At 60.4% G+C, this 24,619-nt stretch overlaps 1 protein-coding gene across 1 annotated transcript; it reads left to right on the top strand.

Moving 5' to 3' along the window:
* Nucleotides 1-7,928: 7,928 nt before the first annotated feature.
* Nucleotides 7,929-23,098, top strand: CCDC88B (coiled-coil domain containing 88B). The gene is made up of 27 exons (XM_021684999.1): nt 7,929-7,988; nt 8,285-8,427; nt 8,574-8,685; nt 8,770-8,839; nt 8,916-8,974; nt 9,069-9,152; nt 9,250-9,393; nt 9,594-9,739; nt 9,865-9,946; nt 10,099-10,257; nt 10,815-10,961; nt 11,144-11,252; nt 11,449-11,585; nt 11,669-12,799; nt 16,347-16,474; nt 16,553-16,670; nt 17,457-17,552; nt 17,642-17,782; nt 18,330-18,586; nt 18,914-19,057; nt 19,258-19,444; nt 19,572-19,717; nt 19,986-20,084; nt 20,255-20,421; nt 21,045-21,251; nt 21,404-21,472; nt 23,043-23,098. Exons 1-27 carry the CDS (start codon nt 7,929-7,931, stop codon nt 23,096-23,098), a joined length of 4,398 nt encoding a protein of 1,465 aa, XP_021540674.1.
* The last annotated feature ends 1,521 nt before the right edge of the window (nt 23,099-24,619 follow it).

Raw genomic sequence — 24,619 nt, 5'->3', positions numbered from 1 at the left:
ACATGCATATCAATCCGCCATGTTATGAATATTTGCATTGATTCTCCCTGCTTGAGCTGGAAGTCTTTTTTTTTTTTTTTTTTACTGAACACAGGCAAGGTGCCCTGCTCAGGATACATTTTGGGAAACAGTAAAGAAGTGAAGGATGGGAGAGAGAGAGAGAAAGCTATCCTTTCTCCAGCTTCCTGGATATTGGTTCCCATTGTTTCAGCATAAGTTTGACCAAGCAGGTCTGAATTAGAACTAGATTTGCTTGAGGGTGATAATAATTGCAGTGATTTGAGACAGAGGCTTAGCTCACAGATATGCAGTAGGAAGGTTGACAGTCTAGGGCTAGTACAGCAGTTCCATGATTATAAGGGACCCATGCTCCTCCTGTCTTGCGCTCTGCCATTTTAAACGTCTGCCTTCTACCTCACAATCCAATGCGGTTGCTTGAGTTCCAGCCACCACAGCTGTAGTCCAGCCAGCAAAAAGGCGGAATGGGGAACAGGCGTTAAAAGGTCCATGCCAGCTCTCTTTTAAGAAGGTTTTCTGGAAGCTCTCACATATCATTTCCACTTAAATCTCACTGGCCAAAGCTTAGTTGCATGGTCACACTAGCTGCAAGAAGAGGCTGGGAAATGTCCACTTTATTCTGGGATGCTATGTGTCTAACTAAAAGACCAGGGGTTCTATTACTAAAGGAGAAAGGGAAAAAGGAGATTGGGAAGAAACAAGCAGTGTGGGCTACACGGGGCGGGGTGTGTGTGTGTGTGTGTCCTGTCTGAGCACAGGGACTTTTGGGGGCTCCATGGCCTCCCAAAGGATGGTGGCACCCGCTGCTGCTCCCATCAGCCTTGGCAGGGACAAATCCTAAGCTGTCCCAGGTCCCTGTGTGGTCACCTCATATCCCCAGTGACCCCTCTCCAGCCTCTCTCCTGCTCCCTGCAAACCTTGGTCTCCACAGTCACCCCGATTCTCCAGCTTGTGGGTCCTCCAGCCTCTTCAGCATCTCCTGACAATGTTCATCACCTGGGATGCCCCTCCCTTCCCTACCCCTGCCCAAAGCGCTCTACCCTTTGAGGTCCCAGGTCGGTCCCGTTTGCTGAGGACCACTGCCCCCTCCTGTCCCTTGCTTGAACGATCCACGTGGGCCACACCCTCAGCTTCATCAAGGATGGAGGGGGGTTTTGACATGTAATTCACATATCATAACATTCACTCTTTAAACGTGCACAGTTGAGTGGTGTTTCGTCTACTCACCAACTTGGACGACCGTCACCGCCACGAAGACAGATCTTGAATCTCCACGACTTCTCCCAAGATGAAGTCGCTTGTCTCTTCTGAGCGACGCACATGTGCCCATCCTAGTTACAAAAGGCGTGTTCCGACTTCTAGGGGGTTCTGCTCGCCCCCACGTGCCCCTGCGGTCACATCAGGTGTCTTGCACCCAGTGGCTGTTTGCCGAGAGTCATCTGGGTGCCAGGTCCCAGGCTGGGCTCCGGGGACACGGTGGTGAGCGCTCCAGGCACCGGCCCTGCAGACACCACCACCAGGTGGGACTCCAGGCTCCAAGCTCCTGTCCGAGCGAGCTGGCAGTGCCCTGGAAGCTCTGGTCCCTGCCTCGACATGCCCACCGTCCCACAGGGGTGCCAGCCCCCGGATGAGCGCTTGCAGTCCATGCAGGGGAGCTGTGACAGGGCAGCCCAGGTTGGGGTGTCTGGGGTATGACAGAAGGACTCTGGCCACTAGCCCACCCCACCACCGGGTACGGGAAGGGGAATGACTTCTAGTCATGGGCTGGAAGATGAATAGACGACGGCCAGGTGAACAGAGGTGGGAAGGGTGTTCTAGGTGGCAGGAACAGCCTCGCCAAAGCCTAAAGGTGAGCAAGGGGAGCAAGGTCCGGGCAAGCAGAGATTTAGGGGTTTTGTCCACAAGCCACAGCTTAGTTGGCTTCTCTTGGTGAACATCCGGTGTCTCCGGTATTTGGCTAAGGGCGGCTTCGGAGGGAGACATTCTATTTTTGTTTCTTCCTGGGCTCCTTCCTCGGGGCGTGTTCCCCAATGCTGGAGTGTTGGGTCACAGGGCTCTGGTGGTTTTAATGGTCTCTGGAAACTCTGAGGCCATTTTGACAGCCACCAGTAATGTGTGCGGCCGCATCTCTCCTCACCACGTGCCAATCTGGGCTTTACCTCCTGGATGTATTTTTGCTAGCTTAATGGGCATTTAATGGTATCTTGGCACGGTCTTTCATGAGTGTGTCTTTAATTACGAGGGAGGCTGGCAACCGTGGGGCTTGGCACCGCTCTCCCTGTGCTCGCTAACCGGGCGCTGGGCTCCAGCCTCGCTCTCCCACCAGCCAGCGACAAGTCAGCAGGGAGCAAGGGAGGTGATGCAGCTTTTGGGTTTACCCTTAACTTTACTGACCCCTGCGCCCCTCTGAGCCTCACTCTCCTTATCCCTGACATAGGAATTCATTTGCTCAAAAAACATGACTTTGGCTGCCTTCTGTATTTTGGCTCTACCTCTTCCTGGCTCTGTGGCCTTAAGCAAGTGACTTAACCTCTCTGTGTGTCAGTTTCTTCATCGTCGTGGTCTCCATGGCTCGGCACCGTGAGAACGTGGGAAGATGCACAGCAGAGCGGAGTAAGGCTAGGAGGGAAAAGGACTGGGGTCTGCTGTAGGAGGGGAAAATCTTTTCCGAGAAACAGGACATCCAGCGAGAGCAGCAGAGTGAGAAGGAACCAGCCGAGGGCAGAGGGAGGGTGCGTGTGTGGGGGGTGGTTTCAGTTTGGAGGAACAGCAAATTTCAAGGGGTCCAGGGTGGAAGTCTGAGGAAGCAGGGAGGGCCCGGGGGCAGAGGAGGGGGGAGGAGCCAGGGATGAGCTTGCGTGGACAGCTGGGCCCACTCAGCAGAGCCTCGGGTCTCGAAGGTCATGGTAAGAGGTTAGAACTTGATTCAAAGCACAGGGAGAAGCCACTGGAAGGTTTTTTTTTTTTTTTAAAGATTTTATTTATTTATTTGACAGAGAGAGACACAGCGAGAGAGGGAACACAAGCAGGGGGAGTGGGCGAGGGAGAAGCAGGCTTCCCGCCGAGCAGGGAGCCCGATGCGGGGCTCGATCCCAGGACCCCGGGATCCTGACCTGAGCCGAAGGCAGCTGCTTAACAGCGAGCCACCCAGGCGCCCCGCCACTGGAAGGTTTTAAGCAGGAAAGGTTCATGAGCCAGTATTTCCAAAAGACTCTTTGGGCTCTGGGTGGAGGCCGTGCGGAGGAGGACTGGTGCTGACGTCCGCCTTGGTAAGAGTCTCAGGGTGAGGCAGGGCGGATGCCCCCTAGGAGTGTGGGGACGCACTGGGGAGAGCAAGCCAAGTGTCAGGTGGTGGGGGCTGTGCGGTGTCATGCTCTCTTCAGCTGCTGGGGCTCACATCTTGCAGGTGGCCCCCTGAGTCCCTGGGGACCTGGCCCGGCCTGACTCTGGCTTCCCCCTGCCTCCTTCCATCGGGCAGCTGGTTCAGGCCACCCCACTGGGCGTTTCTGCTCCTGGCCCGCTCTGGCTCCATTATTTCTACCCCCAAATGGTGGGTAGGAAAACCACCCCTTCTTAGCACTTGGGTGGGGAGGAGGGAGTTCCTCAGACCCAACACCAGAAGCCCAGGTGCCCAGAAGGCCCTGGAGATTGTTTTGTTTTGTTTTGTTTTTAATTCTTGAGCTTGGGGCCCTGAACTTTCTGGTTACGGGACTGGGCCCTGGCCAGGCCAGAGGGGTGCCCCGTGGGGCTCTGGGCCTGCTGCAGGCAAGGGGCGAAAGTGGCCCTCTGACTCAGCCCTGGTTGGTCCCAGGCTCTGGTTGGCCCTGACCACCACTTGTCCTGGCCGCCCTGGGCTCTGCTTCCTCAAACCCCAGGGCCCTCCTGCCTCTGGCCTCTGGGGTCGGACCAGGGCTATCTAGAGAATTCAAAACCAGAAGGGAACTGGGAGATGGCATCCCTCCCACTCCTACCCTGTGAAGATGGGGAAGCTGAGCCCCGAGGGAGGAGATTGCCGTTGATTAAGTTGTCCATTTGTCTGTCTGTCTTTCTCTGCTTCTTGCCTGCCTCCTGGATCCCCATGCTGTCAGTAGTGGGAGCTGAACTCCCTTAAAAAGTGCCAGAGGGGCGCCTGGGGGGCTCAGTTGGTGAAGCATCAGGCTCTTGATTTAGGCTCAGGTCATGATCTCAGAGTCAGCTCTCTCTTTCTCTCTCTCAAAATAGATAAATAGATAAAATTAAAAAAAAAAGAAACAACCTGCCAGACAAAGATATCTGAGAAGGGCAGACACTATAGCACTGCAAACATTTAAAATATTTGTCAACAGGGGCGCCTGGGTGGCTCAGTCGGTTGGGCGTCTGCCTTCGGCTCAGGTCATGATCCCAGGGTCCTGGGATCGAGCCCTGCGTCAGGGTCCTGGGATCGAGCCCCGCGTCAGGCTCCTTGCTCAGCGGAGGGCCTGCTTCTCCCTCTCCCACTCCCCCTGCTTGTGTTCCCTCTCTCACTGTGTCTCTCTCTGTCAAATAAACTCTTTAAAACATAAAAAATAAAAATAAAATAAAATATTCGTCAACAAGACATGGTTTATTTATTTTTATTTTTTTATTTTTTAAAGAGGCCCGTCCCTCCCTTCCCCTCTCCCTGAAGCCTCCCTGGGCCTGACTCAGCTGGAGCGAGTCAGAGAAGAGGGTTGAGGGGCAGCCAGGCGTGTGTGGAGGGACGGATGTGAAAGCCATCGTTGACCCAGCGCCTGCCTCCGAGGCTTGAAGAAGGGTGTGCCTGGGAGATGTTGAGCAAGGCAGGGGCCCTCGGCAGCCAAGAGATGAGGCCCAGTCACCGCGCTTGGCTAACCCCAAGCAGGCTCTCTGGGAGGACTTCCTGGGCTGGAATCCTCGGGGTAGGGGGTGCAAATAGAAGATAAGAGCCACAGAGGGTCAAATCTGGATGGACCCTTGATATTATTAATACTAAAGATAACAACCACACCGGGGACCATTTAATGAACGCTTCAGCTGGGCCCCAGCTCATGGAATCCTCATAACAACCCTCTGAGAGGATTATCTGCATTTCCAGCTGCATCTCAGCAGGGATGAACAATGGCTGTGCTCTGCTGCCCTGCACGCCTTCCCACTGCCTGGTGAGACCTGGCTCGCCATGGCCGTGAGCTCCTTGTTCTTTACACAGTGGCCCCACTGCCTTCCTTTGGTTGGTTCTACCACTTAATAGCTGTGTGACTTTGGGCAGGTTAGTAACCTCTCTGAGTCTCAGTTTCCCCCTCTGTGAATTAGAGACCCTTAGTCCTTAGGTCACGTATTATTAGTCCAACACAAATAAGTCAATAAGCCTAAAGTACTTTTTTAAAAAAAGATTTTATTTATTCATTTAACAGAGAGAGAGAGAAGAACAAGCAGGGGGAGTGGCAGACAGAGGGAGAAGCAGACTCCCTGAGGAGCAGGGAGCCCAATGTGGAGCTGGATCCCAGGACTCTGGGATCATGACCTGAGTTGAAGCAGATGCTTAACTGAGCCTCCCAGGTGCCCCTTACCTTTTTTTTTTTTTTTAAAGATTTTATTTATTTATTTGAGAGAGAGAGAGAGAGGGAGAAGAGAATCTCAAACAGACTCCATGCTGAGCATGGAACCTGATGCAGGGCACGATCTCATGACCCCGAGATCATGACCTGAACAGAAACCAAGAGTCTGACGCTCAGCCGACCGAGCCACCCAGGCGTCCCAAGTGTGAAGTTCTTGTAACCATGACTGGCTCTTGGTAAGCCTGTTTGCCATGGTTGTTATTACCCCATATTTCATCAAATCTAAGATGTCATCCATTGTAAAAGATGCCACTCAGGGAAGACAAGAATGCTGCCGGTTGACTACATCCCGTCTCTTTCATCACTAGACCTTTATTTTATACTTCCCGAAGGAGCTCTTTTTGACTTAGACGGAGATTCTCATCATATATAATTTGGAGGCACACACAAAAAGGAAACTGGAAGCAAAATAAGTTGTTTTATGGTGTTCGGAAAACTCCTTCCCATTTAGAGTCCGACGGGGACGGAGGCGTGATGTCTGGGTTTCACCACCACCTCCTCCAGTGAGTCATGGTGAGTGCTGGAGCACAGCCCCCCGGTCCCCCAACTATTCATAAGACAACCCTGAAACTGGGGCGCCTGGGTGGCTCAGTCGTTAAGCATCTGCCTTCGGCTCAGGTCATGATCTCAGGGTCCTGGGATCGAGCCCCACATTGGGCTCCCTGCTCGGTGGGAAGCCTGCTTCTCCCTATCCCGCTCCCGCTGCTTGTGCTCTCTCTCTCGCTATGTCTCTGTCAAATAAATAAATAAATAAAATCTTAAAAAAAAAAAAAAAAAGACAACCTTGACAACCCTGAAACCGACAGCTGCAGGAGCTGTTGCAAGCCAGCTTCGGGATAGATTTCTGCTTGGGGAGTGTACTGACAAGTCTGGTTCTCTTCCCAGGGGGCTCGCACCCTTTAAGTCCCTGGGGTTAAGGGAGTGCTCACTCAGCTCTTGCCTCTGGGCCTTCCTTCCAAGCTGCTGACGCCCTTTCTGTCTGCGGGGTTTGCTGCTTCTGAAGTGCAGGCACGAGCAGGCAATGACAACTATGTCAGGACTGCAGCCAGCCAGAAAGCAACTCTACCATGTAAGCCGGTTAGGAGATTTAAGGGGGAGCAAGAAAGGGTCTTGGAATCCACAACACATGAATAATCTCCGAACTTTGCGCTGGGCAGGGCTTCCAGCCACCGCAGAGCCCTTGCACGTTCTGTTCCTGCGCTCTTCCTTCCTCCCCTCTTTGCCTTCTTCACCCAATCATTCCCCATCTCAGCTTCCTCGTGTAGCCCCCCACCCCCGGCCAGGATGCCTTCCTTGACCATCCCCAGGAGTCAGTCCCTTCACTGTTCATGCACATAGTATAGCTGCAATGTTACATTTTGAGTGCGTGTGTGATTTTGGGGGGCAGCCATCTCCCCGGTGTCCCGAGGCTTGTGGGTGCAGGGACTAGGTGACTTTCACCACATCCCAGTATCTAGCTGTGTCTGGCAAGGCGCTGGTGGATGAAAGAATGAATGGAGTCCCCATAGTGCGCAGTGGGGGGCCTGGGAGGTCCTCCTGGCCTGTCTACGAGACATGCTGCAGGCCTCTGCACTGCAGGGCCGGGGGTGAGCAGGAGACAGGCTGCCGGTCTTTGCACTACACCGCTTCCCTCAGAGGCCGGAGACCAAGCCTCTTCTTGTACGGACGGGAAATTGAGGCCTGTGAGGTCACATGTCCACGGCCCAGACCTCCTGTCTCAGTCTGGTGTGCAGAGAGATGCGGGAGGGTGGGGCAGAGGACGGGGGCTCACTCCTGGCTGGGGTTCGGAGGAGATTTGCGGGGGCAGCGGCATCTGACGCAGGCTTCCCCGTTTGGGGGCGGAGCTTGGGTGAGTTTGAGAAACATGGAGGGGAAAGCGAAGCTGGGCAAATCAGAAGAGGCAGGTGTGGACGCCCAGACTCACCACACGAGGCCCAGAGTCCTTGCAGAGGCCCTGGAAGATGCGAGGCCGAGGTCCCCATCTCTAGTTTCAAGTTTCCAGAGGCGTGGCGGACTCACCCGCCATGGTCCCCTGCGCCAGGAGAGCTGCGGGCGTCCCTCCCGGATGGCCCTGACCCCACCTTCCCCAGCTAACCTCCGTGCCAGCACTGTGGCCCTGCGGAGATGCCGGGAGGATGTGGGGTGGCGAGGTGGGGGCTGAGGCAGGACTCTGGGGGTGCAGAGGCCCGCCTGCTCCCGGAAGGAGGAAGCTGCACAGGGTGTCTGTGGCTGGGCCCCGGGATCCCCGACCAGGGGAACTTCCTCTTCCTCTCAGGGCAGGTGTAGCTGCCACAGCCGGACCAACACCCTGGCCCTGTCATGGATGGGGGCAAGGGGCCCAGACTCAAAGACTTCCTGAGTGGGAGCCTGGCCACCTGGGTGAGGGGGCAGGTGGGAGGCGGCTGGGAAAGGGAAGTGAGCAGCAGGGAGGGGCTGGTGCTGGGTTTGGAGGAGGGTCCGGCAGCGTGGGGGGCGGGGAGGTGCTGAGGGCAGGGGTGGGCACAGATGTGGGGCTGGAGAAGTCGAGGGAGCCATGGGGCAGGGGTCAGGGGCATTTGGGGAAGAGGTGAGGAGGAGGCTGCGTGGGCTCAGGAGGCAGGTCCGAGGGGCTGGAAGTCACTCTGCTGGGAGGGGAGTTCCTAACCGGCTGGCTGACTTGTCTCGGCTCCCCACAGGCGCTGGGACTGGCCGGCCTGGTGGGAGAGGCGGAGGAGCCGGAGGGGGAAGAGGAGGAGGAAGGAGAGGGGCCCCTGTGCCCGGAGAAGAAGTTCTTGCATCTCAGCGATGGGGCCCTGCTCCTCCGGGTGCTGGGCATCATGTAAGAAGCCACAGGCCGGCCTAGGAGTCTGAGGTGGCCCCTCCCCCCACAGGCTACTGGGAGGAGCTTGAGGGCTGGCGGGTGGAGCCTGACTGGGGGAGGTGGGGCCTTGATGGGGCCCCCCACCGAGCTCCCTGTGCCCACAGAGCTCCTAGTTCTCGAGGGGGACCTCGGGTGGTCGCGGGCCGTGATGCTCCTTCATCCTGGCGGGTGCGGAACCTGAACCACCTGTGGGGCCGGCTGAGGGACTTCTACCAGGTGAGGGGCTGGGAAGGGGAGGCTGAGCCTGGGAGGCCCCTGTGGGAAGGCCCCTCTCTTAGGTCCTGTCTCCTCTGCCCGCAGGAGGAGCTGCAGCTGCTGATCCTGTCGCCACCCCCAGACCTCCAGACGTTGGGGTTTGACCCCTTCTCAGGTGCTCTCTCCTACTACCCCTTCCTGCTTCTATCCCCTCACCCCACCTGTAACTCTTTGTGGCTTGTGCTCTGCAGAGGAGGCGGTGGAGGAGTTGGAAGGCATCCTTCGGCTGTTGCTGGGGGCGTCAGTGCAGGTGAGCAGGGGAGGGAAGGGTAGGGTTCAGCCTCTGCGGAAGACGAAGACGTGGGGGCTTCCTGTGCCGGCATTTCCACCTGGTCTCCCTGCAGTGTGAGCACCGGGAACTCTTCATCCGACACATCCAGGGCCTCAGTCTTGAGGTCCAGAGTGAGCTGGCTGCTGCCATCCAGGAGGTACTTGGGCTGGTCGATAGCCTGGGACTGGCACTGCCAGCTGGGGGCACCCTGCCCCTCACCTTCCTCCGCTGAACTGCTCTCCCTACCCGCCCAGGTGACGCAGCCTGGGGCCGGTGTGGTGCTGGCGCTGGCTGGGCCCGAGCCTGGGGAGCTGGAGCCTCCGGAACTGGAGATGCTGTCCCGGAGCCTCCTGGGGACTTTGTTAAGGCTGGCACGGGAGCGTGATATGGGGGCCCAGGTAGGGGGCTTTGTGACCCAGGTGGAGGAATGGGAGGACTGCAGGGACCCAGATATGGGGGGGATGGAGGTTGGGGCCCAGATGTGGGGTTGGGGATGAGGGTCTTGGACCAGCAGAGCTTCAAGAGCCAGACGTGGCTTGTGGTGACTGGGGCGCATGGGATGCGTTACTTCTGGCTTCTGACCCTCGACTTCCCACAGCGGCTGGCTGAACTGCTGCTGGAGAGACAGCCGGCCCCCTTGTTGCCAGAGGCTCCTGCCAGGACTCCCCCAGAGGGCCCCTCACACCACCTGGCCCTGCAGCTGGCCAACACCAAGGCCCAGCTGCGGCGCCTGAGGCAGGAGCTGTGAGTACCCCCGTCTGCGAAGTAGGCCTGGAGGGAGAGGGGCAGATTAGACGTGGATGGAAACGGGTGGGATCAGGCCTGGGGGTTCTGGGTCCCCACACCCCTCCAGCGTCCCTTTTCTTCAGGGAGGAGAAGGTCGAGCTGCTGCTAGACTCCCAGGAGGAGGTGCAGGGCTTGGAGGCCGAAATCCGACGGCTCCGCCAGGAGGTGCGCTCAGATGCTCCCCGCCGCTGCTGCATTCCCTAGCCCTCTCCCCACGCCTCCTCTGTCCCATCGCCTGCCGCCACCCGGGCTCCTTCCCCTCCCTAATCCCTCTGGCCCGCGGCTGGCCGACCCCAGCTCCGCACCGTCTGGCTCAGGCCCAGGCGCTGTCGGGACAGGCCAAGCGGGCCGAATTGTACCGCGAGGAGGTAGAGGCGCTGCGGGAGCGGGCCGGTCGCCTGCCCCGCCTGCAGGAGGAGCTGCGACGCTGTCGCGAGCGGCTACAGGCGGCCGAGGCTTGCAAAAGCCAGCTGGAGGTGAGACGGGAGGCGGGGCCTGGGGAGGGCGGGGCGCGGGGCGGGGCCGGGAGGCGGGGCCTGCCGGGGATGGGGTGGGCCAGGACGGGGGGGCGAATTTGGGCCTGGAGAAGAGAGGGCGACGTCAAATGGATAGAACAGTCGCGACCAGGAGAAATGGGTGGGGTGGTGTCTGGGGGAAAGGCCCTCTGGAGAATGGGGGGGATGGAGGGGAGAGGTGGGGGCCGTAGGTAAGGGTAGGTCCTGGAGAGGAGAGTGGGGCCGAGTGCAGGGGAGGAACGGTCTGGAGAGAGCCCTTCGCGGTGGAGCCTAGAGGGATGCCGCCTTGGGAGGGAGTTCTTGGAGAGAAGGGGCGGGGCCTACACAGGAGGGGGCGGGGCCAGGTGCTGGGGAAGTGGTACCTGGATAGACCCTGGAGAGGGAGGGGCAGGTGGGAGGGGGAGGCGGGGCCTGGAGAGCATAGGGGTGCAGGGTCAGATGAGGGAGGGAAGGCAGCGTCTGTGGCCCTGGAGTGCTTGGGGGCAGCATCACATCCCGGTGTCTCTGCTCCCCACCAGGAGGAACGGGTTCTCTCCGGGACTCTGGAAGCCTCCAAGGCGCTACTGGAGGAGCAGCTGGAGGTTGCTCAAGAGCGCTGTGCTAGGCTGCATGAGACTCAGCGTGAGAATCTGCTGCTGCGGACCCGTCTGGGCGAGGCCCATGCGGTGAGATTGCCCGAGTGACCCCCAGTCACTCTGTCATCTGTGACCCCTGGTGGCCCCAGTGGTCCCTCAGAGTTCTCTAGAGCGCCCTGTGACCCCTGACTCCTTGTTTCCCCTAGTGATCTAGCCCACACATTGGCCTGGCTGTGGTGGGGAAGGCTTGTCTGACCCTGCCCTTCCCCCAGGAGCTGGACACTCTGCGGCAACAGGTGGAGCGCCTGGCAGAGGAGAATGTGGAGCTGGAGCTGGAGCTTCAGCGGAGCCTGGAGCCGCCCCTGGGCTCTCCCGGGGAGGGTGAGTAGGGCCCCGGTAGAGGGGCTGCAGATGTGGGGCTGGCTGCCTCTTTTCCTGCAACTCTAGTGGGATGGCTTCTGACTTCATTCTCTTCCCAAGGTGTTGTGGCGGGGGGAGGGTCTATGGGTGTGTGGGAGGAACCAGGGATCATGGCAAAGTGTAGGGAGGGGTCCTAACCTCATCTCACATGTCCCAGCACCCGTGCCAGGAGCAGCCCCCTCCCTTCATGATGAAGTGAGAGAGGCAGAGGCCGGGCGGCTGCAGACCCTGGAGAGGGAGAATCGGGAGCTTCGGGCCCTTCTGCAGGTGCTCCAGGGGCAGCCTGGGGGCCAGGTGAGTCCCCTTCCCCAACCTTCCTAGCAGGTCCTTCCTTGCCTCCTCCTGGGGGCTTAACCCTTCCTCTCATGTACCCTCAGCACCCCCTGCTGGAGGAGCGGAGCGAGGACTCCTTGGTTCCAGAGCTGGATGTGACTCCCCAGACTTGCCTGGCCTCAGACCTGGGCCCCCAGGGTTTGGCCGGCCAGGTGGGGGATGAAGGCACCCAGGCCTTGGACCTGGCTCCCCCGGTATCAGACTCGGCCCTTGAGAGAGTAGCTGTGCCTCCCCAGGCTTCTGACTCAGACCCACAGGTGATAGAGAGACCCCTCCAGGTGGCTGCCGCGGCCCCCCAGACCTCAGACTTGACCGTCCAGGAATCAGGCTGTGCGGTAGCAACACAGGAGTCCCTGGAGAAGGCTGGCCACGGAGCCCTTCTCCAGACCCCCAGCGCTGTGGTCTCGCCTCAAGTTCCAGGGGTGGAAATTCAGGCTGAGCTGTTGGGAGGAGAGACTGGAGAGCCAGGGCCCAAAGCCCAGGTACTGAGGCAAGAGGGCCCTGCAAGCAAGCCTCGAACCTCAGAGCTCAGCCTCCGTGGGCAGCTGGAGGAGCAGGAGACCCCAGGCCAAGGGCTGGACCTACCCCAAGGGCAGAGAGAGGCCAGAGAGCATGAACAGAAGCTGGAGGGGATGGTTGGGGACCCAGGCCAGCAAAATCCACAGCAAAAGTCGGAAGGGGCGCCAGAGGCCCAGACCTGGGAAGGGCCGATCCCAGGGGAGATCCTGGCTGGTGGTGTCCCAGAGCAGGAGGCCCTAAGGGAGGAGGTGGTGCAGCTCAGGAAAGAGGCTGAGGCCCTTCGAGCGGAGCTAGAGGCCCAGGCCCGGAGGCTGGAGGCCCGAGGCACGGAGGCTGCCCGCCTCTCCGAGGAGCTGGCTCAGGCACGGAAGGCAGAGACCGAGGCCCAGGGGGAGGTGGAGGCCCAGGCCCGGGAGCAGGCTCGGCTGCGGGAGGCCGTGGAGGCAGCCGGCCGGGAGCTGGAGGCCGCATCGAGGGAACGGGAGGCACTGACAGAGGCCCTGGCAGCCACAGGCCGAGAGCGGAGGCAGTGGGAGCGTGAGGCGCCCAGACTGAGGTCCCGGGCTGAGGCAGCTGAGGAGCGGCTGCAGGTGCTGGAGAACGAGGGCCACCAGCACCTGAAGGAGGCTGAGAGGGAGAGGCAGGCCCTCAAGGAGGTATGTTGGGGCTCACAGCCTGGGATCGGAAGCGCGGTTCTGGGTCAGTTGCTGGGGTTTGGGTTATTCATTCCATCTGTGGCCCTGGAGTGCTCGGCACCTAGCTGGGGCTGGAGAGCGAAAGGTGAAGTCCACCCCTGCCTTCCGAAAGGTGCTTGGCCCGGGATACAGGACTGATGTCCCCTACCTCTGGTGGGGTGGGCTGTAGGAGGGGATAAGAGTATGGCTATGGAGACAGACTGCCTGGGTGCCAATCCTGGATCTCTGACTGTGGTAGCTGACTCACCAACCCCCTATTCCTCCTTCCCTAAACTGGGGGTGCTCTTCATCGCCATCTCAGTGGGTCTTTTGGAAGACCAAGAGAGATAACCGTGTGATGAGCCTCGTTTATGCTGGGCAAAGGCTCAAGACATGTTGATTATTTTTTAAAAAATATTTATTTGTTTATTTTTATTTTTTAGAGAGGGGGAGAGGGGTAGGGGAGAAGGAGACAGTGCCTCTCAAGCAGACTCTAGCCCAGTGCGGAGCCCAACACGGGGCTCCATCTCACAACCCCGAGATCATGACCTGAGCCGAAATCAAGAGTCAGATGGTTAACTGACTGAGCCACCCAGGCGCCCCCAGACATGTTGATTATTATTATTATTATTTTAAATTTTATTTTAGAGAGAAAGAGAGCAGGGGGAGGGGCAGAGGGAGAGGGAGAGAAGTAGGCTCCCCGCTGAGCAGGGATTTTTTCCCCCCCCTACCAACGTGGGGCTCGATCCCAGGACCCCGAGATCACCACCTGGGCTGAAATCAAGAGTCAGACACTCAACCAACTGAGCCACTCAGGTGCTGTAAAGGGTGCAGGAGCCATGGGGGAGGGAGCTAGTGCCAGGGTCGGGGCAAGGAGGCTTTGGAGAAGGTTCCTAGGAGCGGTCAAGATTCCACTAGGTGGGAAGGCCATTTCATTCAGAGGGAACGGCATGTGCAGAGACCTGAAGGCATTAACGCTGCTTAGGGACCTGGCAGGTGCAGGAACAGGGCCGGAGAGACGTGCTGGGCCAGCCTTGCTGGTGGCAGTATTCCGTCTCCAGGCAGGGAAAGCCACCCAAGCGTGTGGGCAAACCTGTGTGAGGCTGGGTTTGAGGAGGGTCCCCTTGGTGTGCAGGGGAGCCTGCGGCCATCAGGAGGCAGGTGAGGCCACCTGGGGCTGGGATGGGGGATGGAGGAGAGAGACCTGGAAACCCCTTCATTCATGGGCTCACGCATGTTGACAGGGATCTCCTTGGCGCCAGGGGCTGTACCAGGCAGCCTGATGCCCGTACTGGGGGAGGCTCTCAGGGTCTGGGGTGGAGACAGGACTGTGCAGGGAGCTGTGGGAGTCCAGGAAGCACAGTGGACTCAGGCTGGGTCATGTCAGGGAAGGTTTCCTGGAGGAGGAGAGAGAACTGCTGTGAGCTTGTAGGAGGCGCAGGCGCTGCTGCTGGGTGTGGGGGGTGTGAGGTGGGAAGTGGAGGGAGGCTAGGCAGAGGGTTCACTAGCAGGTTCCTACTGGGCAGGGCCTCATCTTCCTTTCAAGCTAAGGAAGGAGTTGTGGTTGTTCTTGGGAAGGAAATGACCTCCGTGACCTTCACATGAGGGCAATAACCTTTAAACCCAGTGGAGCACTGAAGGGAGCAGAGTTGTCAGGTACTCATGTTGCAAGGCCCCTCGGGGGAAGCCGAGGAGACTAGGAGGCAATGGGAAGGATGTTCAGGCCAGGGGGCCCCGTGCTGCTGGGGGACAGTGTGCTGCAGACGAGGAATCGAATCTTCCAGCTGAGCAGTTTCCAGTCTCATCCCTATTGTCCAGACGAGGTCACTGAGATTCAGAGAGGAGGAGTAATTTGCTGAGAGACCCCTCGGGCGGGCGGAGAGGAGCAGGGAACACAGTGTTGGGTTGACCCGGGTTAGGCATAGGGCAGGGCAGGCCTGGGGAGTGGGATAATGGGGGTGTGGGCGGGAAGGTAAGGCCGAGAGGGAGTCTCTGGGGTTCACTGTGTAGGATGTGACTGAGAGATGCTGCCAGGCACACCTGGCTTCTAGCCCAGATCCCCTGCCTACTGGCTGTGCGGTTAGGGGTGAGCTCCTTAACCTGTCTGTCTCCTGGGAAACTGGAATACAAATGACCTGCCTTACAGGATCCCATAAGACCGTAAGATGCTGTAGAGAGCTGGGGGCAGCTGTGGAGTGGCAGTGCCGGCAGGTGGGCCCTGCTGGGCAGGTGAGGGTAGGGGGAGGTGCAGGGGAGGGGAGGGTGTGCTCCGAGGACTGAGCCCGTGGAAGAGCCTGAGGACAAAGGGGAATTTTGTGAGATTTCCTGGGCAGGCAGTTCCTAGTGATGACTGGGTGTGGTGTAGGAGGAGTTGGCTAGCCCCGGAGGAGTTGGCTAGCCGGAGGAGTTGGCTAGCCCCGGCTGGGCGGCGGGGAGGGGTTGGGGAACCGAGGGCAGGTGGCGTCCCTGTGGGCTGCAAGTGCAGGGGGCGGGGCGCTGAGGGCCGTGGCCAGGGCCCGGAGGGGTCCAGTTCCGCGGTCTGGCCTGAGGTTCAGGTCTCTTCATAGGTTCCACTGGTCTGTCTACCCCTTAGCCCTTGGGCTCTCGTGGAGGTGGGCCAACAGGAAGCAGGGGGACTTGTAGTTTTTCAGTGAGAGGCAGTGGCCCTGGGGGCGGCTCAGTGGGGTTGCAAAACCAGGAAGATCAGAGCAGAGGCTGTAGACTCGGTGTCCAGAGTAAGGCTTTGGTAGGCAGCTGGTCCGAGTCGGCCCTTCCTTGTGGTTTCATCCTGCCAGGGCCCCCGCACCTCAGAATGGTTTGGCCTATCTCCCTCTGCGGCCCACTCTGCCCCCTTCCGCAATGGTGTGGCCCAACCGCCACAGGATGCCTGGCCCGGCCTGGCCGCAGCGTCTCTACCCACCCGCCAGCCCCCACTGTGGTTGGGCCCGACATTCACCAAGTTCCTGTCCTCTGTCGCCCTCCCCCTGTGGCCCAGAGCACTCTTCAGATCTGCCTCCTCCAAGCCCCTCTTTCCCTCACGTGGCCCACATGGCCTCAGCACGTAGGACACGTCTAGCTGCCACTGGGCGCACGAGGAACCGTGGGCTCAGAGAGGTAAAGACACTTGCCCGACGAGTGTCTCTGAGTCCTGGATCAGGGGCCTCCCTCACCCGCTGCCAGGCTTACGATCCCAGTCTTCCGTAGTCACTCCACAAGGCGCAAGGCGGCCAGGCTTTGCTCCCTGTCGGGGAGTGGAAGCCCAAAGGGGTAAAGATCTTGGCCCAGGGTGGGGCACCTGGCTCACTCTGTCAGTAGAGCACATGACTCTTGATCTCAGGGTCGTGAGAGCCCACTTAAAAACAAAAACAAAACAAAACAAAAAAGATATTTGCCCAGGGTGACAGAGGAAGGACAGAAAGCTAGGCTTCCAGACGCTCAGGCCTTGGAATGTGGCCCCCCCGCTCCCCCCTCCCCGGGTGAGTCTGGTGGTCTTCCCTCCCGGCCCTGAGCCCGCTGTGCCTGCCCTCAGGAGCTAGAGAAGGCCGTGGTGCGGGGCCGGGAGCTGGGGGCGCGGCTGGAGCACCTGCAGGGTGAGCTGGAACAGGCGGCTCTGGAGCGCCAGGAATTTCTGCGAGAACAAGAGTTTCAGCACCAGAGGTGAGGGTGTCGCCCCAGGGGCAGAGAGGGGGCAGCTAGGGCTTGGGGAGGGGTTGGTGCCACGGCTTCTCCTGGCAGGTACCAGGGCCTAGAGCAGCGGCTGGAAGCAGAGCTGCAGGCGGCGGCCACCAGCAAGGAGGAGGCCCTGAGGGAGCTCAAGACCAGGGCTCTGCAGCTGGAAGAGGAGCTGGTCCAGGTGAGGCCTGCGGCCCTGGGTGCTGGGAGCCTCGTCCCACCCCGCCCTCCATCCTGCCTGCGGACAGCCGGGGCTGCGTGTGCTCAGTCCCTCCAGCCCCGCGCTGGTCTTGCCCCTTGATTTTGGGCCACTTGCTTGCCTTGTGCCCCATCTGGGGGCCTATTGGAGATCGCCCTGTGCTGGGGGTCAGGCGGACTCTGCTCAGGCCTTGTAGTCTTCTGGGGGGCCTTGTTGCCCTCATTCCTCCAATGGACAGACCCCAGCGGCTCTGCTCTGAGGTGCCAGCTGTCTCTCTGGGGCCTCACCACTCCCGAGTGAGCTCAGTTACTGCCCTTGTTCTTGGCTGGCCATTGTTTCTGAGGCTCCCAGCTCAGGGCTCAGCTCCAGGTTGTGGTGGGGCCCAAGACCAGGCAAGGACACAGGCCACCATAACACGGGGTGTCAGGGGACAGCGGGCACCCAGCAGAGCCCCTAACACGTACACGTAGGCTTGGTCGGGGGAAAGTGGTGTTGAAACTGGGGCCGGGAGGAAGAGCAGGGTGAAGGGAGAAGTGGCCCAGGCAGAGGCCAGGCCCTGCTGTAGAACTGAGCGACGTGGAGCAGGGCAGACAGAGAGTGACAGATGGACCTGTGGGAGCCAGGAGCACGGGGGGTGGGGGACCCCTGTGATGGAGGGATGGGGCAGCGGTGCTGCCCAAGGGGTGAGAGTCCCCTGGGTTAGGTCCCTGCACTATCCTCCGGCCTCCTCCACGCCCCCATGTGACCTGCCGGGGCCTCTCCTTGCAGCTGCGCCAGGGCCCCGAGGGGCTGGGGTCCGAGGGGCACGCTGAGCTGAAGACCCCGGGGGCCCAGAGTGGGCGGCTCATCGAGGTGGAGCGCAGTGTGAGTGTGACCGTGGCAGGCACGGGGAGGGGGTTGCCCCAGTGACCTGGCCCCTGCTAACCCCCCTCCCTTCCAAATGCAACGCGCAGAATGCAACACTGGTGGCCGAGAAGGTGGCTCTGCAGGGACAGCTGCAGCACCTGGAGGGGCAGCTGGGGAGCCTGCAGGGGCGAGCCCAGGAGCTCCTGCTGCAGAGTCAGCGAGCCCAGGAGTACAGCAGCCGCCTGCAGGTGGGTGGTGGCCTGGGTGCCCCACCCCCTGCCCAATCTCAGGCCCCCTTTCCACTGCTGCCTGCCCTTTTCTCTGCCCTAGCTCCCAGCTGGCTGCCCTACCTGTTCCCTAGTCCCTGACCTCTGAACCACCCCATTCTGCACCCCTCTAACCCCGCTCCTGCTCACTTCTACTTGCTCCTTCCCCTTGAGCCTTCCCCCTTCGCCTCACCTCTGTGCTGTTTTCTGGCTCAGCTCCATCCCTCTCAACAGCCAGCCCTTAGTCCCTTCCTCTTTCCCTGCTCCTACCCCGGCCTCATCTGTCCCACCCCTGCCTTGGGCCTCTTGCCCTCCCCTCCACAGCCTGGCACCAGCGCCCATCTCCATGATACCGCTCCCCTCTCCTTGCCCACTCACGCCCGCCTCTGCTTTCTGCTCCCTGTCACCTCCTCTCTAGCACTCGGCCTCCTCCATAGTTCTCTCTGTATTCTCTGCCCTGCCCCTTGCCTTTTGCCCCCTGTCCCTTACCCGCTTTCGGAACTGGGATTGCACCCCCTCCTCTGTCTAGGCTGAGAAGTCTGTCCTGGAGATGCAGGGCCAGGAGCTGCATAAGAAGCTGGGGGTGCTGGAGGAGGAGGTGCGGGTGGCCCGGCAGTCCCAGGAGGAGACCCGGGGGCAGCAGCAGGCTCTGCTGCGGGATCACGAGGCCCTGGCCCAGCTGCAGCGGCGGCAGGAGGCTGAGCTAGAGGGACTGCTGGTCCGGCACCGTGACCTCAAGGCTAACATGCGGGCGCTGGAGCTGGCCCACCGGGAGCTGCAGGGCCGGTGAGCCTCCCCCAGACTCCCGGCTTCTCTGCGCAGCACCCCTGGCCTGCGTGGCTCTGACCGCCCCCGGCCCCCTCCCCAAGGACCACCACTCAACACAGCTGCCTCTGCTGCCGTGGTCTCATGTGTGGCTGGGCCCCGGGGTGAGCTCACCCTGAGGCTCGTTCATCATGGGGAGTGGTGGGCACCTCACCGGGCATTCTGCCCCCTCGCTTTGTTTGGGGGCCGGTGCTTAGGAGAGGGCAGACTCCTAGGTCCAGATAGTCCAGCCGCACACTTGCCCCGGCCCCAAGTCTCTGCAGCCTTCTCAGTCCCTGTGCATCGCAGGCACGAGCAGCTGCAGGCCCAGAGGGCCAGCGTGGAGGCGCAGGAGATGGCCTTGCTGGCGGAGCGAGAACGCCTGATGCAGGATGGGCATCGGCAGCGCGGCCTGGAGGAGGAGCTGCGGAGGCTGCAGAGTGAGCATGACAGGTACAAGCCCTGGCACAGCCCCGCCCCTCTCGGGCCAGGTCTCAGTGTTCCCGTCTGCGAAGTGGGTTGGTGGTGAGTTAGTCACTGTCCCTGTGGGGTCCCGCTTTGCCTCTCTTGCCCAGCGTGGCCTTCTGGCCCCTATGGGGGGGCCTGGGAGGGGGTTGAGTGCCCTTGGAGAGCGTCTCTTCTGGACTCTGCAGGGCTCAGAAGCTGTTGGCAGAGGTGTCTCGGGAGCGCGGTGAGCTGCAGGGTGAACGTGGGGAGCTGCGGGGCCGGCTGGCGCGGCTGGAGCTGGAGCGGGCCCAGCTGGAGGTGCAGAGCCAGCGACTGCGTGAGTCCAACCAGCAGCTGGACCTGAGTGCCTGCCGGCTGACCACGCAGTGCGAGGTGTGGTGAGGGATGGGTGGTGGCCGGCTGGGGGCTGGAGAGTTGGGGGGGGGTGGACGGTAGCCCCCCCGGGCCCCCATAAAACCCCCCCCCCGCCCCCCGCCCGCTTTCCCCCCCCCCCCCCCAGCTGTTGACAGAGCTTCGGAGCGCCCAGGAAGAGGAGAACCGGCAGCTGCTGGCCGAGGTGCAGGCGCTGAGCCGAGAGAACCGGGAGCTCCTGGAGCGCAGCCTGGAGAGCAGGGACCACCTGCACCGCGAGCAGCGCGAGTACCTGTGAGCAGGCTGTGGGTGGGCCCAGCTCGGCTGCCGGAAGCAGAAGCGGGAGCGGGAGCGGGTCCCGGAGACCCCTTTGGCTGCTCATGGGCAGATGCCCGGGGGGTCCTGGGGAAAGGGCCGGGGCTGACCGCCCGGGGCTCAGGACAGTAGCAGTTTGCCAGCACCGGAGCGCGGTGTGCGAACAGCAGGCAGGCTCGTGGCGGTGGGTCCTGAGCCGCGTTCCTGCCCGGCCTCACGCCCGCCTCCTCCCTCCTCATGCTCGCAGGGACCAGCTCAATGCGTTGCGCCGCGAGAAGCAGAAGCTGGTGGAGAAGATCATGGACCAGTACCGAGTGCTGGAGCCTGGACCCCTGCCCCGGACCAAGTGAGGGGCCCCTCCACCCCCTGGAGCCGGGGATCCTTCCGCCCTCTGCCCCTGCCCTGCCCTCTCCAGGCCCCGATGAGGGTTTGCCTGGCCTTTGCCATCCCCAGCGTGGCCCTCTTGTCCCTCCTTCCTCCCTGGCCTTACCCCCTCTTGTGCCCTCTTGCCCCCAGGAAGGGCAGCTGGTTGGCAGACAAGGTGAAGAGGCTGATGCGGCCCCGGCGGGAGGGGGGCCTCCATGGGGGGCCACGCCTGGGGGCCGATGGGGCTGGCAGCACCGAGAGCCTGGGGGGCCCCCCAGAGACGGAGCTCTCCGAGGGCAGGGAGGCAGATGGGACAGGTGGGTCTGGGGGCCGGGTGACCAGGATGGTCTCTACCCCATGTTTCCTACCCCCACCCTGGTGCTTGCCAGCACCTCTCGTCTCTCCCTTCATCTGGTGTGGCTTGCACGTGTACCCGCCCCCGGCCTTCCCTGCCGCAACCCCACCCTGCGTCCCTGCCACAACCCCTTCAGCCGGCACCCCATCCTACCCATCCACAGCGGTGTCTAGGACCTCAGAGCGGCAGCGGACTTTAGTGAGAGGTCAGGACTGTGCAGGGAGCTGTGGGAGTCCAGGAAGCACAGTGGACTCAGGCTGGGTCATGTCAGGGAAGGCTTCCTGGAGGAGGAGAGAGAACTGCAGTGAGCCTGTAGGAGGCGCAGGTGCTGCTGCTGGGTGTGGGGGACAGATGAGGAAGCCGAGGCCCAGGGAGGGGACGTGCCTTGCCCCAGGTCACACAGTCAGCTAGTGTCAGAGCCGGCCCAGGCCAGCCTCCTGTCACCACCGTCCTTCACCCAGACCTTACCCCTGCCTCTGCAGCCTCCTCTCCTTGCTCCTTTGCAGCGTCACCCCACCGGCCCCTCCACTCTGCCCAGCCCTTTCCTGCATTGCTCCACACCCTCCCTGCCTATGCCTCTTGCAGGGTCCCCTTCCCCGGCACCCATGCGCCGGGCCCAGAGCTCCCTCTGCCTGCGGGATGAGACCCTGGCAGGGGGGCAGCGGCGGAAACTCAGCTCACGATTCCCTGTGGGGCGAAGCTCTGAGTCATTCAGCCCCGGGGACACCCCCAGGCAGCGATTCCGACAGCGCAGGCCGGGCCCCCTGGGTGCGCCCACCTCCCATGGCAAAGGTGAGAGATGAGGGTCTCTGCTCCCATTTGCTCCCCAGCTCCCTTGGACCCACTAACCCCTTGGCTTTCTCCTGTCCCTTGGGTCTCCCCGCAAGCCCTGCCCGCCTCTGCTGTGGTCCCCATGGCCCATTGGCTGCCTTGTGCACCCCCAGGACCTGGCGTGGGATGGGATGGCTCCATCGAGACCCTGTCCGAACACAAAGCAGATGCTAACGGAGAGGGTGAGTGGGGGTATTTGGCCTGCCTGGGGCCCCTGGTTCATCCATTCATCTACTTGACAATGAGCCTTTACTGAGTGCCAGGGGATGTGCTAGGGATACAGCAGGGGATACAGCAGGGGACATTCTGGTACAGGAGGGAGATAGTAAACAACGTGCATAAAAATAATAATTATCTACAACGGCCCTGTCCAGTAGAAATATGATGTGAGCTACATGTGTAATTTAAAATTTTCCAGTAGCCTCATCAGAAAAGTAGAGAGACCGGTAAAATTAATTTAATTTTTTATATTTATTTATTTATTAAAGATTTTATTTATTTATTTGACCGAGAGAGACACAGCAAGAGAGGGAACACAAGCAGGGGGAGTGGGAGAGGGAGAAGCAGGCTTCCCGCAGAGCGGGGAGCCCAATGCGGGGCTCGATTCCAGGACCCTGGGATCATGACCTGAGCCGAAGGCAGACGCTTAACGACTGAGCCACCCAGGCACCCCATTAATTTAATTTTTTAAAGATTTTATTTATTTATTTGAGAGAGAGAATGAGATAGAGAGCATGAGAGGGGGGAGGGTCAGAGAGAGAGGCAGACTCCCTGCTGAGCAGGGAGCCAGACGTGGGACTCAATCCCGGGACTCCAGGATCATGACCCGAGCCGAAGGCAGTCGCTTAACCAACTGAGCCACCCAGGCGCCCTAATTTAATTTTTTAAAAAAGATTTTATTTATTTATTGGAGAGAGAGAAAGACAGAGATAGCAAGAGAGAGCAGGAGCAGGGGGAGAGGGAGAAGCAGGCTCCCCACTGAGCAGGGAGTCCGATGCGGGACTCGATCCCAGGACCCCAGGGATCATGACCTGAGCCGAAGGCAGACGCTTTACTGACTGAGCCACCCAGGTGCCCCTCCCCCCTTTATTTTTTAAGGTCTTATTTATTCAGGTAAAATTAGTTTTAATAACATTTTATTTATCCCATTATACCAGAACTGTTACCATTTCAACCTGTAGTCAGTGTGGAAAATCATTAATGAGATATTTAGTTAGTTAATTAATTAATTTTTATTAATGAGATAGTTTATATTATTTTTTCCTGCTATGTCCTTGAGTCCAGCGGCTGTTTTACACTCCAGCACATGGAAGTTCAGATGGGCCGCATCTCAGGTGCTCAGTTCTGCACTGGGCGGCTCAGCCCCAGAATGTTAGGAGGTGGCAACGCTCTGGAAAGAGAGAGCACAGGGGGGAGGAGATCAGGAGCGCTGGGTGGGACAGGTTGCGAGTTTGACTACAGTGCTCAGGGTAGTCCTCAGAGAGGAGGTGAAGTGGGAGCAAAGCCTTGGAGGTGAGAGTTTCCTGTCAACATCCCTGGGGACAAGCATTCCAGGCAGAGGGAACAGCCGAAGCAAAGGCCTGGCAAGTTCAAGGACGGGCAAGGTGGCCAGTGCAGCTTGAGTGAGGAGGGGGGAGCTGAGGGGAGCTGCAAGGGGCAGTGGGGGGGGTGCAGAAGGTGGGGGGTCCTGGGGACCTCCTCGAATGCTGGGAGCTCCCGAGGGAGCGGCCTGAGCTGAGCCTTCCTCCTCAGGCCTCGAGGTGCAGGAGCCGGAGAAACGCCCTCTTGCCCCTTCCCTCAGCCAGTGACTCCATGTGGACGGGAGTGCAGTCCTTTCAGCACCAGAGTCCCGGTGGGGGTCTCCGACAGCCCAAGAATTCGGGGATCCAGGCCGCCTGGAGCCAGTCCTTGGACAAGGAGGCCTGGGCCCCCAGCTCCTCCAAGGCCTACCCTGGGGCCCTGAGATGGAGCTGGGATAAGCCTGTGGACAGAGGGGACAGCTGGTCCCCAGGAGCAGCTCCTCGCCAGGGCACCGGCTCTGCCTTGCGGCCCTCGCTGCGGAGGCCGGCTCCGGGTGACCCCCCAGCTGAAGGAGACGGGCAGACGTGGGCAAGAGAGCTCGCTGCCTGGTCTGGGCGGGGAGCCAAGGACCATTCATTGGGGAGGGTGACCTGTGCCCATCTCTGAGCTGTATCTGGTTTGTGAGGGACCTGAGAATAAAGCTGAGGTATGACCACCTGAATTTGTGCTCTGTGTCTAGTGGTGGTATCCAGGAGTCCCAAGGCACCCACCATGTACACAACCGAAGTCTGTGTGGGCTGGGGTCCGTGCCCATTGGCTTCCTCACCCTGCCCAGGGCGGCAAAGGGCTTTCTTTGAGGGACGGGCTAGTCGGGCTCACTTGGATGTCCCAGTGGGGTGGGGAGGTGGGGTTCTGGGTAGCCCAAGTCTGGGCTCCGCCTTTGCTTAGAAGGTGGGGTCGGGGCTCCAGTGAAGCCCCAGATGCTCCGCCCCCTCCCTCTTCCCTCCTTTTACTTCTTCTTGCCTCCTCCTCCTCTTTCTCCACCCCTCTAAGGTTGAGCTCCTCCCCAGTGGGTTCTCAGCCCAGTGGGATGTCACCTAGTGTCACGGGCTTTCATGGAAGGATAAAGAGGTGGGAAGGACACTGGTCTCTGACTAGCGTTTCCAGAACGACGCCCAGGAAAAGGGCAATTAGGCTAGGTGGCAGGACGTGAGTCAAGGCACCCAGGGCCGCCCAGGGTACGGTGGGGCTGCCAGGGCTGAGGTGAGGCAGCCTGAGGCTGGCCAGGCCAGCCTCCCCAGGGTGACCGGCAGCAGCCTGACTCATGGGGTTTCCACAGACCCCCTTGGGGATAACTGATGGCTCTGCTCTCCTCTCAGCCCAAGCTTCAGAGTGTGGTGAGGTGGGAGTGGACCCCCGGCCTCCAGCAGGGCTGAGGAGCTGAAAGCCCCTCCCCATAGGCCTCAGCCTGGGGGCTCTGATGGCCACCCTGCTCTGTTGGTGGCTCCTGTCAGTCGTCAGGGAGGCTCTGGAGGACAGGCCAGCCAGGGGCCCTGGGCCGGACCGTGAGAGGAGGCCCCCTGTGAGGTTACTTTGGGCTCTGTGCTGGGCTTGGGGACGACGGGACAGAAGCACGTGAGAGGTGCGTGGCACTGATTGGGCTGCGAAGGGTGGCTGGGGGCTGCCGTGCTTCCACAGGCCCACTCTGAAGAGATTGGTCAGGAAATCAGCCACCCCTCCTGTCACAGAGTTGGGCTTGGCTCCAGTACCCTCTCAGCGCCCCCTGTAGGTGCTCCCTGGGCAGGCGC

Source organism: Neomonachus schauinslandi, chromosome 11, assembly GCF_002201575.2.
Source record: "Neomonachus schauinslandi chromosome 11, ASM220157v2, whole genome shotgun sequence".
Taxonomy (NCBI): domain Eukaryota; kingdom Metazoa; phylum Chordata; class Mammalia; order Carnivora; family Phocidae; genus Neomonachus; species Neomonachus schauinslandi.
The sequence above is the reverse complement of the archived record's forward strand: the minus strand, read 5'-3'. Positions and strand labels throughout refer to the sequence as shown.

Excerpts from the sequence above, each read along its gene's own strand:
- CCDC88B (XM_021684999.1), top strand. The coding sequence starts at position 7,929 with ATGGATGGGGGCAAGGGGCCCAGACTCAAAGACTTCCTGAGTGGGAGC. Across the intron at positions 9,947-10,098 it reads TCCGACGGCTCCGCCAGGAG|GCCCAGGCGCTGTCGGGACA; the intron begins GTGCGCTCAGAT and ends CGTCTGGCTCAG. Across the intron at positions 19,718-19,985 it reads CGCGAGCAGCGCGAGTACCT|GGACCAGCTCAATGCGTTGC; the intron begins GTGAGCAGGCTG and ends TCATGCTCGCAG.